The sequence below is a fragment of the Oncorhynchus kisutch genome, unplaced genomic scaffold (genome assembly GCF_002021735.2).
Source record: "Oncorhynchus kisutch isolate 150728-3 unplaced genomic scaffold, Okis_V2 scaffold3231, whole genome shotgun sequence".
Classification (NCBI taxonomy): domain Eukaryota; kingdom Metazoa; phylum Chordata; class Actinopteri; order Salmoniformes; family Salmonidae; genus Oncorhynchus; species Oncorhynchus kisutch.
This window is the reverse complement of record NW_022265176.1, coordinates 1-15,225: the sequence shown is the minus strand read 5'-3', so window position 1 is coordinate 15,225 and position 15,225 is coordinate 1. Positions and strand designations below refer to the sequence as shown.

The window sequence follows — 15,225 nt, the reverse complement described above, 5'->3', positions numbered from 1 at the left end:
TGCTGGTGTAGTCTATAGCTGAGCTGGTTAAACTGTAGTAGGGTCCACATAGATACTAGTCATGCTGGTGTAGTCTATAGCTGAGCTGGTTAAACTGTAGTAGGGTCCACATAGATACTAGTCATGCTGGTGTAGTCTATAGCTGAGCTGGTTAAACTGTAGTAGGGTCCACATAGATACTAGTCATGCTGGTGTAGTCTATAGCTGAGCTGGTTAAACTGTAGTAGGGTCCACATAGATACTAGTCATGCTGGTGTAGTCTATAGCTGAGCTGGTTAAACTGTAGTAGGGTCCACATAGATACTAGTCATGCTGGTGTAGTCTATAGCTGAGCTGGTTAAACTGTAGTAGGGTCCACATAGATACTAGTCATGCTGGTGTAGTCTATAGCTGAGCTGGTTAAACTGTAGTAGGGTCCACATAGATACTAGTCATGCTGGTGTAGTCTATAGCTGAGCTGGTTAAATTGTAGTAGGGTCCACATAGATACTAGTCATGCTGGTGTAGTCTATAGCTGAGCTGGTTAAACTGTAGTAGGGTCCACATAGATACTAGTCATGCTGGTGTAGTCTATAGCTGAGCTGGTTAAACTGTAGTAGGGTCCACATAGATACTAGTCATGCTGGTGTAGTCTATAGCTGAGCTGGTTAAACTGTAGTAGGCTCCACATAGATACTAGTCATGCTGGTGTAGTCTATAGCTGAGCTGGTTAAACTGTAGTAGGGTCCACATAGATACTAGTCATGCTGGTGTAGTCTATAGCTGAGCTGGTTAAACTGTAGTAGGGTTCACATAGATACTAGTCATGCTGGTGTAGTCTATAGCTGAGCTGGTTAAACTGTAGTAGGGTCCACATAGATACTAGTCATGCTGGTGTAGTCTATAGCTGAGCTGGTTAAACTGTAGTAGGGTCCACATAGATACTAGTCATGCTGGTGTAGTCTATAGCTGAGCTGGTTAAACTATAGTAGGGTCCACATAGATACTAGTCATGCTGGTGTAGTCTATAGCTGAGCTGGTTAAACTGTAGTAGGGGTTCACATAGATACTAGTCATGCTGGTGTAGTCTATAGCTGAGCTGGTTAAACTGTAGTAGGGTCCACATAGATACTAGTCATGCTGGTGTAGTCTATAGCTGAGCTTGTTAAACTGTAGTAGGGTCCACATAGATACTAGTCATGCTGGTGTAGTCTATAGCTGAGCTGGTTAAACTGTAGTAGGGTCCACATAGATACTAGTCATGCTGGTGTAGTCTATAGCTGAGCTGGTTAAACTGTAGTAGGGTCCACATAGATACTAGTCATGCTGGTGTAGTCTATAGCTGAGCTGGTTAAACTGTAGTAGGGTCCACATAGATACTAGTCATGCTGGTGTAGTCTATAGCTGAGCTGGTTAAACTGTAAACTGATTTGTTATTAATTAAAATTCAATACAATGTTTTAATCTTGTACATTTCCATGAATCATGATGTCTGGTGTTGATGTATATTGGTTGTCATTCAGAACCATTGATATGTTTTCTCAGTTGGTTCTCTGTCTCTATGTAATTCTCCTCAGTATCATTGATCAGCTTGTTGGCTCGGTCCTAATTGATGTGTTCTCTGTCACCTGGAGCTGCATGGAAAATGGTCCAGGAACTAAAGGACAATTCAGGACTAGTCAGCCCACTACAAGCTGGTATCACTTACTTTCTACTAAACTATATGGTCTGGTTTCCCAGACACAGATTAATCCTAGTCCTGTACTAAACAGTATGTTCAATGTAGATGTCCAGGAAACCGGCCCTAAATGTGTCATCTTTCATCCTCCCATACTGCTCAGTCCAGCAACATTAAACCTGTCCAGCAGGTGGTGCTGTTGACCAAACAATAAAACCAGCAGATATCTTGACTTGCCACTCAGTATATCAGTAATGTTCAGAATAGTACTTTAATATCATTGGAGATTGATGGTCTTTTTAATCCACTATCCAGAGTCAGGAACAGATGAAGTTAGGTCTGCTACTGTTCAGTGATTAAATATGATTTATGGTGATGGGAAATAATAAAAAACACTCAACTTCATCTAGTAATAGTTTTCCTTTGTTATTTATTCCAAGGTGTGTCTTTAACTTGTAAATGTATTGTGTGGAGGTGAGCTAGTGGTGTGGCTGATAGAATAGAATGAAAAGGGAGGAGGGGAGGAAGAGGGGAGGAGTGAAGGGATGTTCAAGAAACCAGATGAGGAAGATGTTCAGGGGAATTACTGTCTCTGGTCCAAATGGTTCCCTATCTGATAGTCCATACTGGTCTTTACTATATAGATGGTTCTACATACAGTACCTGTATTGATGGTCCATACTGGTCTTTAATATGGTTCTACATACAGTATCTGTATTGATAGTCCATACTGGTCTTTACTATGGTTCTACATACAGTACCTGTATTGATAGTCCATACTGGTCTTTACTATGGTTCTACATACAGTACCTGTATTGATAGTCCATACTGGTCTTTACTATGGTTCTACATACAGTATCTGTATTGATAGTCCATACTGGTCTTTACTATGGTTCTACATACAGTATCTGTATTGATAGTCCATACTGGTCTTTACTATGGTTCTACATACAGTACCTGTATTGATAGTCCATACTGGTCTTTACTATGGTTCTACATACAGTACCTGTATTGATGAGGGCCTCATCATCAAGCTGCACAAAGAAAGCCAGGGACTGCATTGTGCTCCAGTCTCCAGCAGGGGGCAGTAAAACCCTATGGACCTGAAAGGGACTGCAGTGTGCTCCAGTCTCCAGCAGGGGGCAGTAAAACCCTATGAACCTGAAAGGGACTGCAGTGTGCTCCAGTCTCCAGCAGGGGGCAGTAAAACCCTATGGACTTGAAAGGGAAGTGAGGAGTAAAAATCAAAGGTGAATTTACATTGATGTTTCCACGGAGACATGAATCATATCCACGAGGCACCAAACTGAAGAATATGAACTGAAACACGAAGGGACTAACTGAACTAAAATATTCTGTTGCTAAATGTTTTGCTACAGTGTTCTCTAACGAATAACACCCTGGATTCAAATACTATTCGAAATCTTTCCAACACTTTGAGCATTTCCTTTGTCCTCCAGGTGGGCGGGTTTGTTTGTACTTTTAGGACTTTTCTATTGGTTCCATTTCAACAAACTCAATCAGACACTGCTTATTAAATATTCAACATTATTAACGTTACTTCTCGAAAGTGTCTGAAATCAAGATGACTGCAGGTCTGAATCCCGAACTAATGGGGGGAAATGGATCCATCTAATAAGATGGTATTTAGAGGTATGAACCTTCCTATTGGGGTGAACCATCCCCTTAACATACAGTACCAGTCAAAGGTTAGGACACACCTGCTCATTCAAGGGTTTTTCTTTATTTTTACTATTTTCCACATTGTAGAATAATAGTGAAGACATCAAAACTATGAAATAACACATGGAATCATGTTGTAACCAACAACGTGTTCAACAAATCAAGTGGAGGCCAGGTCATCTGATGCAGCACTCCATCACTCTCCTTCTTGGTCAGGTAGCCCTCACACAGCCTGGAGGTTTGATGGGTCAAATGATAGATTCCTGACAGTGTCACTGCAGAATGCTGTGGTAGCCATGCTGGTTAAGTGTGACTATCATGGTGGTGCCCCCGGTAAAGCACCATCACACCTCCTCCTCCATGCTTCACGGGGGAAAATACACATGCAGAGATCATCTGTTCACCTACTCTGCTTCTCACAAAGACACAGCAGTTGGAACCAAAAGTTTGGACTCATTAAACCAAAGGACATATTTCCATAGTTGTGGTTTCCTTGCAGAAATAGAAAGTCATTCACATTTCACTTGATGTTGAGGTGGTGTGATGGTGTCGGGTGCTTTGCTGGTGAGACTGTCTATGATGTATTTAGAATTCAAGGCACATTTAACCAGCATGGCTACCACAGCATTCTGCAGCGATACGCCATCCCATCTGGTTTGGGTTTAGTGGGACTATCATTTGTTCTCACCTGATTGTCTATGAGGTGTATCAGGTGTGTCCCAACTTTTGACTGATTCTGTAGTTTCTGTAGTGCAGAAAGTGTGATGCTGTCCTAGTTCTGCTCTGTGTCCTGATCCAAGGAAAGACTCATCTCTGGACACTCTCACATACCCTGTTACCTACTGCACTGCTCCCCACCTGCTCTGGTCTGTCTCTCCCAGTCTGGTACAGGTGTCCTCTCCTGCTCTGGTCTGTGTCTCCCAGTCTGGTACAGGTGTCCTCTCCTGCTCTGGTCTGTCTCTCCCAGTCTGGTACAGGTGTCGTCTCCTGCTCTGGTATGTCTCTCCCAGTCTGGTACAGGTGTCCTCTCCTGCTCTGGTCTGTCTCTCCCAGTCTGGTACAGGTGTCCTCTCCTGCTCTGGTCTGTCTCTCCCAGTCTGGTACAGGTGTCCTCTCCTGCTCTGGTCTGTCTCTCCCAGTCTGGTACAGGTGTCCCCTCCTGCTCTGGTCTGTCTCTCCCAGTCTGGTACAGGTGTCCCCTCCTGCTCTGGTCTGTCTCTCCCAGTCTGGTACAGGTGTCCCCTCCTGCTCTGGTCTGTCTCTCCCAGTCTGGTACAGGTGTCCTCTCCTGCTCTGGTCTGTCTCTCCCAGTCTGGTACAGGTGTCCCCTCCTGCTCTGGTCTGTCTCTCCCAGTCTGGTACAGGTGTCCTCTCCTGCTCTGGTCTGTCTCTCCCAGTCTGGTACAGGTGTCCCCTCCTGCTCTGATCTGTCTCTCCCAGTCTGGTACAGGTGTCCTCTCCTGCTCTGGTCTGTCTCTCCCAGTCTGGTACAGGTGTCCTCTCCTGCTCTGGTCTGTCTCTCCCAGTCTGGTACAGGTGTCCCCTCCTGCTCTGATCTGTCTCTCCCAGTCTGGTACAGGTGTCCTCTCCTGCTCTGGTCTGTCTCTCCCAGTCTGGTACAGGTGTCCTCTCCTGCTCTGGTCTGTCTCTCCCAGTCTGGTACAGGTGTCCTCTCCTGCTCTGGTCTGTCTCTCCCAGTCTGGTACAGGTGTCCTCTCCTGCTCTGGTCTGTCTCTCCCAGTCTGGTACAGGTGTCCTCTCCTGCTCTGGTCTGTCTCTCCCAGTCTGGTACAGGTGTCCCCTCCTGCTCTGGTCTGTCTCTCCCAGTCTGGTACAGGTGTCCTCTCCTGCTCTGGTCTGTCTCTCCCAGTCTGGTACAGGTGTCCTCTCCTGCTCTGGTCTGTCTCTCCCAGTCTGGTACAGGTGTCCCCTCCTGCTCTGATCTGTCTCTCCCAGTCTGGTACAGGTGTCCTCTCCTGCTCTGGTCTGTCTCTCCCAGTCTGGTACAGGTGTCCTCTCCTGCTCTGGTCTGTCTCTCCCAGTCTGGTACAGGTGTCCCCTCCTGCTCTGGTCTGTCTCTCCCAGTCTGGTACAGGTGTCCTCTCCTGCTCTGGTCTGTCTCTCCCAGTCTGGTACAGGTGTCCTCTCCTGCTCTGGTCTGTCTCTCCCAGTCTGGTACAGGTGTCCTCTCCTGCTCTGGTCTGTCTCTCCCAGTCTGGTACAGGTGACCTCTCCACTCTCTCTCTCCCCGTAGCTTTGCTCTCCTACATCACACATTTATGACTTGTTGACTGATCTGCTGTTGGACTATTTGATTAGTGATTGTTACTATGTTTGTATTATTATTTAGGATTGTTTTTAGCTCATTTAATGAGGGTTCAGCGTTGTGTTGGCTACATGTCTTAGATTGCTTAGTGCTGTGTTTCTCTCAGATCAAAGATGAGGCAATAAAGGATCATGTTGTTGTTCATGTTGCTGTTCATGTTGCTGTTGTTCATGTTGCTGTTGTTGTTCATGTTGTTGCTGTTCATGTTGTTGTTCATGTTGTTGCTGTTCATGTTGTTGTTCATGTTGCTGTTGTTCATGTTGCTGCTGTTCATGTTGTTGTTCATGTTGCTGTTGTTCATGTTGTTGTTGTTCATGTTGCTGTTGTTCATGTTGTTGTTGTTCATGTTGCTGTTGTTCATGTTGTTGTTCATGTTGCTGCTGTTCATGTTGCTGTTGTTCATGTTGCTGTTCATGTTGCTGCTGTTCATGTTGTTGCTGTTCATGTTGTTGTTCATGTTGCTGTTGTTCATGTTGCTGTTCATGTTGCTGCTGTTCATGTTGTTGCTGTTCATGTTGCTGTTCATGTTGCTGTTGTCTATCCTTGGCTTTCACAATGTTGGAGATACTTTTAGAGCCCGTTGCTCTGTGAATGAGGAAATATATGACTGTTTCTCCCTCGAGTTTTGGGAGAAACCACACGCTTGCTCCATAAATGCACGTGAGATCTATGCACATTTCTCCCAAACAACATGGGAGAAATGGGACTCTTGCTCTGACATGTCAGGACTGTTTTCTTGGTACTGAACCGTGTCTCTGGACTTTCCACATCTCCTGAATTTTGTGACGTTAAAGATTCTGGTGACGATGGATTGTCCTTCAAGTGCTGTCTATAAATCCACATGTTGGATCCATCTAGACTGGCCATTATCTTGCTGCTTCTACGGTCTGGAAATGTGCGATCTGACCCAGGTCCTGACATTCTGTCCAATGAAGTAGTCAGAGCGGCCTGTAGTTTCTGCATGTGAATGTAATAAGTCTGCTGCTGAATTATGATTCTGTGGATATATGGATAAAACCTGCCCACCCTGATGTATTGATGCTTTCTGAAACCTGGCTACAAAAATCTATTAAAGACAAAAATATTGGCATAAATGGTTAGAATGTTTTAGGTGCAGATGGTCGATCTAAGGGTGGTGGTGTTGCTGTTTACGTAAAACACAAGTTCTCAGCGGTCTGACTTCTACTAAACCTCAGCAAGTTGAATATCTGTGTTTGAACCTTAACCTTGGCTCCTGTTTAAATATGGTTGTATCTTGTTGTTATAGACCATCTGATACTGTTTAAATATGGTTGTATCTTGTTGTTATAGACCATCTGATACTGTTTAAATATGGTTGTATCTTGTTGTTATAGACCATTTGATACTGTTGGCTCTCTGGATTGTATTTTCAGATTATCACAGCATGTCAACTCTGAGTTTGTCCTGATGGGTGATCTGAATCAGGACTGGTTAACATCTAGCTCTGATCAACTTTACATTCTATACAATACCTATAATCTCACTCAGATTGTCAACAGTGTAACGAGGTTGAACATAAAGTCTCCTCTGAAATCCTCTTTGATTGATTTGATCTGAACCAAAACTCCTCATCGTTTTAATGCTTCTGGTATTTGATCACTGTGCTATTGCCTGTGTGAGAGATGGTCAAATTCCTAAACATCCTCCACGTGTCATTACGAAAAGAAACAGGAAGCTGTTTGATATTCCAGGTTTTTTACATGATGTATCCAGAATTAAATGGAATAGAATGGAATTAATCCCTGATGTTGAATGAGCCTTTTCTTACTTCCACAATGCTTTCCAGGATGTACGCAATAGGCCCCTTTAAATAAATTCAGGATGAAGGGCAGAGAGAATCCCTGGTTTACTGAGGAACGTACTAAAATCATAAGGGAACTAAATGCTACGTGGGATAAAGCAAGAGGGTCTGGTTCAGCAGATGATTGGATGGCTTTTAAACGTCTGAAATATGGGTGTGGCTTTGATCTGAAAAGTGAAAGCAGACCACTACCTGAAATCTACTTCAGATCATTTAAATAATCCCTCCACATTCTGACAAGTAGTGAAAGGTTTGGAGTGAAAAGAAGATTCACAGCTTCCCAAACTATTGTTGGTCGACACTCAGGAAGTAACTGAGAGAACCTCCATTCTGAAGGCCTTGAATCAGCATTTTATAGATGCAGGCAGTTTATTTAAAAATGCTTTTGTACTGCCTCTCCTGAAAGGTGGAGATCCTTCGCTACTTGACAACTATCGTCCCAAATCAAAACCGTCTGTTCTGTCAAAGGTCCTGAAGTCCTTAGTTAGTAGGTCCTGGAGTCCTTAGTTAGTAGGTCCTGGAGTCCTGGAGTCCTTAGTTAGTAGGTCCTGGAGTCCTTAGTTAGTAGGTCCTGGAGTCCTTAGTTAGTAGGTCCTGGAGTCCTTAGTTAGTAGGTCCTGGAGTCCTTAGTTAGTAGGTCCTGGAGTCCTTAGTTAGTAGGTCCTGGAGTCCTTAGTTAGTAGGTCCTGGAGTCCTTAGTTAGTAGGTCCTGGAGTCCTTAGTTAGTAGGTCCTGGAGTCCTTAGTTAGTAGGTCCTGGAGTCCTTAGTAGGTCCTGGAGTCCTTAGTTAGTAGGCAGCTAAAGGCCTCCAAGAAAACAACTTCTTTAATGCAGTCAGGCTTTAGGTCTGGACACAGCACTGTTTAAGCTACATGGAGGGTTTTACATGGATGCAGTCAGGCTTTAGGTCTGGACACAGCACTGTTTCAGCTACATGGAGGGTTTTACATGGATGCAGTCAGGCTTTAGGTCTGGATACAGCACTGTTTAAGCTACATGGACGGTTTTACATGGATGCAGTCAGGCTTTAGGTCTGGACACAGCACTGTTTCAGCAACATGGACGGTTTTACATGGATGCAGTCAGGCTTTAGGTCTGGACACAGCACTGTTTAAGCTACATGGACGGTTTTACATGGATGCAGTCAGGCTTTAGGTCTGGACACAGCACTGTTTCAGCAACATGGACGGTTTTACATGGATGCAGTCAGGCTTTAGGTCTGGACACAGCACTGTTTCAGCAACATGGACGTTTTACATGGATGCAGTTAGGCTTTAGGTCTGGACACAGCACTGTTTCAGCAACATGGACTGTTTTACATGGATGCAGTCAGGCTTTAGGTCTGGACACAGCACTGTTTCAGCAACATGGACGGTTTTACATGGATGCAGTCAGGCTTTAGGTCTGGACACAGCACTGTTTCAGCAACATGGACGGTTTTACATGGATGCAGTCAGGCTTTAGGTCTGGACACAGCACTGTTTCAGCAACATGGAGGGTTTTACATGGATGCAGTCAGGCTTTAGGTCTGGCCACAGCACTGTTTCAGCAACATGGACGGTTTTACATGGATGCAGTCAGGCTTTAGGTCTGGACACAGCACTGTTTCAGCAACATGGACGGTTTTACATGGATGCAGTTAGGCTTTAGGTCTGGACACAGCACTGTTTCAGCAACATGGACGGTTTTACATGGATGCAGTCAGGCTTTAGGTCTGGACACAGCACTGTTTCAGCAACATGGACGGTTTTACATGGATGCAGTCAGGCTTTAGGTCTGGACACAGCACTGTTTCAGCAACATGGACGGTTTTACATGGATGCAGTCAGGCTTTAGGTCTGTACACAGCACTGTTTCAGCAACATGGAGGGTTTTACATGGATGCAGTCAGGCTTTAGGTCTGGCCACAGCACTGTTTCAGCAACATGGACGGTTTTAAGTGACATCCACTGTGCTCTTGACAAGAAGTGTGTCTTGTCTTTATTGATTTTTCCAAGGCTTTTGACACTGGAACATGCTGTGTTAGTGCAAAGGTTAAAATGTTGTGGAATTACAAGTCATGATCTAGATTGGTTAATAAATTACCTATCAAATCATACACAACTCCATAGAGTTGTGCTCAGGTGTTCCGCAAGGTTCTATTTTGGGACCACTGTTGTTCCTTTTTGTATACAGCACTGTTTCAGCAACATGGAGGGTTTTACATGGATGCAGTCAGGCTTTAGTTCTGGCCACAGCACTGTTTCAGCAACATGGACGGCAGGTATGATGTACATTACTGGCATCAGGCTTGTTTTTCTCTGGAGGCCAGGAAGGAGCTGGTATGATGTACATTACTGGCATCAGGCTTGTTCTCTGGAGGCCAGGAAGGAGCTGGTATGATGTACATTACTGGCGGTTTTAGATTTTAGTGATGTTATATATATGCAGGCCTCAGCCACGACCCTGAGAGCACTTGATTCAGTGTATCATGCAGCCCTCAGGTTCATTACAAATCAGAAACGTCTAACACATCATTGTGATCTCTACAGCGCTGTTGGCTGGTGGTCATCTACCTTGCGTAGGTTTAAACACTGGTATGCACTGATTTATAAGGCCATATTGTAGGCTTAAACACTGGTATACACTGATTTATAAGGCCATATTGTAGGCTTAAACACGGGTATACACTGATTTATAAGGCCATATTGTAGGCTTAAACACGGGTATACACTGATTTATAAGGCCATATTGTAGGTTTAAACACGGGTATACACTGATTTATAAGGCCATATTGTAGGCTTAAACACTGGTATACACTGATTTATAAGGCCATATTGTAGGCTTAAACACGGGTATACACTGATTATTATTGGGTAAAATGCCATAGTTATTTTTTAGTCAGGTCAGTAAATAAATATAAATTACGGTCCCATTCTGATTTGCTTCTAACAGAACCAAGAGGTAGAACAGGTCCTGGTGGAAATAGTTCTAGTTACTAAGCAACGTGGTTCTGGAATTCTCTCCTGAACATTTTAAAATGTGATGATCTAGTTTCCTTGGTGGAGTTTAAACACTTGATCGATGTCTATATCATAGAAGAGTGTTATTGTCTTTAGGCCAGCTGTTATTAGTCAAGATGTTTGTGTTTGTAATGTAATATGTAATTGTTGTACTGTATGTGTGTTTATAGTGTTGTTTAATGTTGTGTTAAATAAAGGTAAAATATAAACTATAATAAAAAATCAATACAGATACTGTATGTAGAACCATAGTAAAGACCAGTATGGACTATCAATACAGGTACTGTATGTAGAACCATAGTAAAGACCAGTATGGACTATCAATACAGATACTGTATGTAGAACCATAGTAAAGACCAGTATGGACTATCAATACAGGTACTGTATGTAGAACCATAGTAAAGACCAGTATGGACTATCAATACAGGTACTGTATGTAGAACCATAGTAAAGACCAGTATGGACTATCAATACAGATACTGTATGTAGAACCATAGTAAAGACCAGTATGGACTATCAATACAGATACTGTATGTAGAACCATAGTAAAGACCAGTATGGACTATCAATACAGATACTGTATGTAGAACCATAGTAAAGACCAGTATGGACTATCAATACAGGTACTGTATGTAGAACCATAGTAAAGACCAGTATGGACTATCAATACAGATACTGTATGTAGAACCATAGTAAAGACCAGTATGGACTATCAATACAGATACTGTATGTAGAACCATAGTAAAGACCAGTATGGACTATCAATACAGATACTGTATGTAGAACCATAGTAAAGACCAGTATGGACTATCAATACAGATACTGTATGTAGAACCATAGTAAAGACCAGTATGGACTATCAATACAGGTACTGTATGTAGAACCATAGTAAAGACCAGTATGGACTATCAATACAGATACTGTATGTAGAACCATAGTAAAGACCAGTATGGACTATCAATACAGATACTGTATGTAGAACCATAGTAAAGACCAGTATGGACTATCAATACAGGTACTGTATGTAGAACCATAGTAAAGACCAGTATGGACTATCAATACAAAGTGACCATTTAGAATGAGGCCCAGTTCAATGAGAGGAAGTCTTAACAGAACTGGGGGATGACAGACAGGAAGTGGGGGGTGGAGATCTAATATATTTTTGTGCCAAACACTAAAGCAATCTACACCCTATTCCCTACGTAGAACACTACTTTAGACCTGGTCAGAAGCACCGTAGTGCACTACGTAGGGAATAGGGAACCATTTGGAACAGAGACAGTAATTCCCCTGAACATCTTCCTCTTCCTCATCTGGTTTCTTGAACAGCCCTTCACTCCTCCCCTCTTCCTCCCCTCATCCCTTTTCATTCTATTCTATCAGCCACACCACTAGCTCACCTCCACACAATACATTTACAAGTTAAAGACACACCTTGGAATAAATAACAAAGGAAAACTATTACTAGATGAAGTTGAGTGTTTTTTATTATTTCCCATCACCATAAATCATATTTAATCACTGAACAGTAGCAGACCTAACTTCATCTGTTCCTGACTCTGGATAGTGGATTAAAAAGACCATCAATCTCCAATGATATTAAAGTACTATTCTGAACATTACTGATATACTGAGTGGCAAGTCAAGATATCTGCTGGTTTTATTGTTTGGTCAACAGCACCACCTGCTGGACAGGTTTAATGTTGCTGGACTGAGCAGAATGGGAGGATGACACATTTAGGGCCGGTTTCCTGGACATCTACATTGAACATACTGTTTAGTCCAGGACTAGGATTAATCTGTGTCTGGGAAACCAGACCATATAGTTTAGTAGAAAGTAAGTGATACCAGCTTGTAGTGGGCTGACTAGTCCTGAATTGTCCTTTAGTTCCTGGACCATTTTCCATGCAGCTCCAGGTGACAGAGAACACATCAATTAGGACCGAGCCAACAAGCTGATCAATGATACTGAGGAGAATTACAGAGAGACAGAGAACCAACTGAGAAAACATATCAATGGTTCTGAATGACAACCAATATACATCAACACCAGACATCATGATTCATGGAAATGTACAAGATTAAAACATTGTATTGAATTTTAATTAATAACAAATCAGTTTCCAGTTTAACCAGCTCAGCTATAGACTACACCAGCATGACTAGTATCTATGTGGACCCTACTACAGTTTAACCAGCTCAGCTATAGACTACACCAGCATGACTAGTATCTATGTGGACCCTACTACAGTTTAACCAGCTCAGCTATAGACTACACCAGCATGACTAGTATCTATGTGGACCCTACTACAGTTTAACCAGCTCAGCTATAGACTACACCAGCATGACTAGTATCTATGTGGACCCTACTACAGTTTAACCAGCTCAGCAGAACCAGAGACATAAAACCAATTGAGCCTAAATCCAGGATAGAGGGGCTGAGTGAATGTGGTCTGGACTCTGTGGAGGAGGGTCATTGTGTCAGAGACACTGTAGAAGGACAGAGTACCTGCCTTGTGATCCAGGTACACTCCTACTCTGGAGGACTGAGGGCCTGATACTTTAGTCACAACATTATTGTGTCTGAAACAATAACCACCACTATAGCACTCTAAACTCCAGGACTTGTTATTGTATCCAAATCCACCATCTCTCTCTGTTCTGCTGATGTCTTTATATGAGACTGCTGTATCAACATCACCAGTCCACTCCACCTCCCAGTAACAGCGTCCAGACAGACCCTCTCTACACAGAACCTGGTACCAGTAGGTGAATCTGTCTGGATGGTCAGGATATGGTTGGACTTGGCCTGTACAGGTCACCTTTCTGTTCCCTTCAGACAGAGAGAGGTCTGTGCCTGCTGTGTTTGGGTCCAGTGTGAGCTGACAGGAATCTGGGAGAAGAGCAGAGACCAATGAGGGGAGTCAGAACAATAAGTTAAGTCAGATACTGTATCTACCCTGTCTTTGATTAGAGCACAGCAGAGATCAAATCAGAGAAATATGAGGAGTCAGATAGATACCCAGTCTTTGATTAGATCTACTATTGCTATATATTTCTAGAGGGATTGTTAGGAGTGTCAGTAAAAAGAGACTGTTAGTTACTTCACAATAAAGAGACTCACATTGTAACAACTGTTCTCTGGTCTTGGGCTCTGGAGGCAGTACAACATCCATTATATTCACTACAGACACACAAACACATTGACAGAGAGAGGGAATGTTATCATCAGACCATATTCCACATGTATATGACTAGTAGGGAACTTTCAATGGTCTAAAGTTGATGTTCTTATTGTTTTCAACACACCTGTAGTAGAGATCTTGGTCCATTCTCCTTTAAGGAAGTCTTCTAGTTTCTCTCTCAGTTCAGACACAGTCTTACTCACATCTCCAAAGGACTGAAGAGGACGGACAACGATGCTGGGTAAGTCTGAAGATACACTGATACTGGAGAGAGACTGATACCTCTGGAGAGAGAGAGAGAGAGAGAGACTGATACCTCTGGAGAGAGAGAGAGAGAGAAAGAGAGACTGATACCTCTGGAGAGAGAGAGAGAGAGACTGATACCTCTGGAGAGAGAGAGAGAGAGACTGATACCTCTGGAGAGAGAGAGAGAGAGAAAGAGAGACTGATACCTCTGGAGAGAGAGAGAGAGAGACTGATACCTCTGGAGAGAGACTGATACCTCTGGAGAGAGGAGAGAGAGACTGATAACTCTGGAGAAGAGAGAGAGAGAGAGAGACTGATACCTCTGGAGAGAGAGAGAGAGAGACTGATAACTCTGGAGAAGAGAGAGAGGGGACGGAAAGAGAGAGAGAGAGACTGATAACATCTGGAGAGAAGAGAGAGAGAGAGACTGATAACTCTGGAGAGGAGAGAGAGAGACGAGAGAGAGAGACTGATACCTCTGGAGAGAGAGAGAGAGAGGACTGATACCTCTGGAGAGAGAGAGGTGACAGAACAGAGAGAGAGGGACGACAGAGAGAGAGAGAGAGGGACAGACAGAGAGGAGGGACAGACAGAGAGAGAGAGAGAGGAGGGACAGACAGACAGAGAGAGGGGACAGACAGACAGAGAGAGAGAGGGACAGACAGAGAGAGAGAGAGGGACAGACGATAGAGAGAGAGGGGACAGACGACAGAGAGAGTAGAGACAAGGTACAGAGACAGAGAGAGAGAGAGAGCAGACAGAGAGAGAGAGAGGGACAGACAGAGAGAGAGAGAGGGACAGACAGAGAGAGAGAGAGGGACAGACAGAGAGAGAGAGAGGGACAGACAGAGAGAGAGAGAGGGACAGACAGAGAGAGAGGGACAGACAGAGAGAGAGAGGACAGACAGAGAGAGAGAGGGACAGACAGAGAGAGAGAGGGACAGACAGAGAGAGAGAGGGACAGACAGAGAGAGAGGGACAGACAGAGAGAGAGGGACAGACAGAGAGAGAGAGGGACAGACAGAGAGAGAGAGGGACAGACAGAGAGAGAGAGAGGGACAGACAGAGAGAGAGAGAGGGACAGACAGAGAGAGAGAGACAGACAGAGAGAGAGAGAGAGAGAGAGAGAGAGAGGGACAGACAGAGAGAGAGAGAGAGAGAGAGGACAGACAGAGAGAGAGAGAGAGAGAGGACAGACAGAGAGAGAGGGACAGAGAGAGAGAGAGGGACAGAGAGAGAGAGAGGACAGACAGAGAGAGAGAGGGACAGACAGACAGAGAGAGAGAGGGACAGACAGACAGAGA

General features: G+C 43.9%; 1 protein-coding gene across 1 annotated transcript; it reads right to left on the bottom strand.

Annotated features, from left to right (window-relative positions):
- Positions 1 to 11,954: 11,954 nt before the first annotated feature.
- Positions 11,955 to 14,021, bottom strand: LOC116371442 (stonustoxin subunit beta-like; the record flags this gene model as incomplete). The annotated part of the gene is made up of 3 exons (XM_031820312.1): positions 11,955 to 13,383; positions 13,615 to 13,674; positions 13,800 to 14,021. Coding segments are annotated over 3 exons (806 nt in total), but the record flags the coding sequence as incomplete, so codon positions are not given.
- Between the last annotated feature and the right edge of the window lie 1,204 nt (positions 14,022 to 15,225).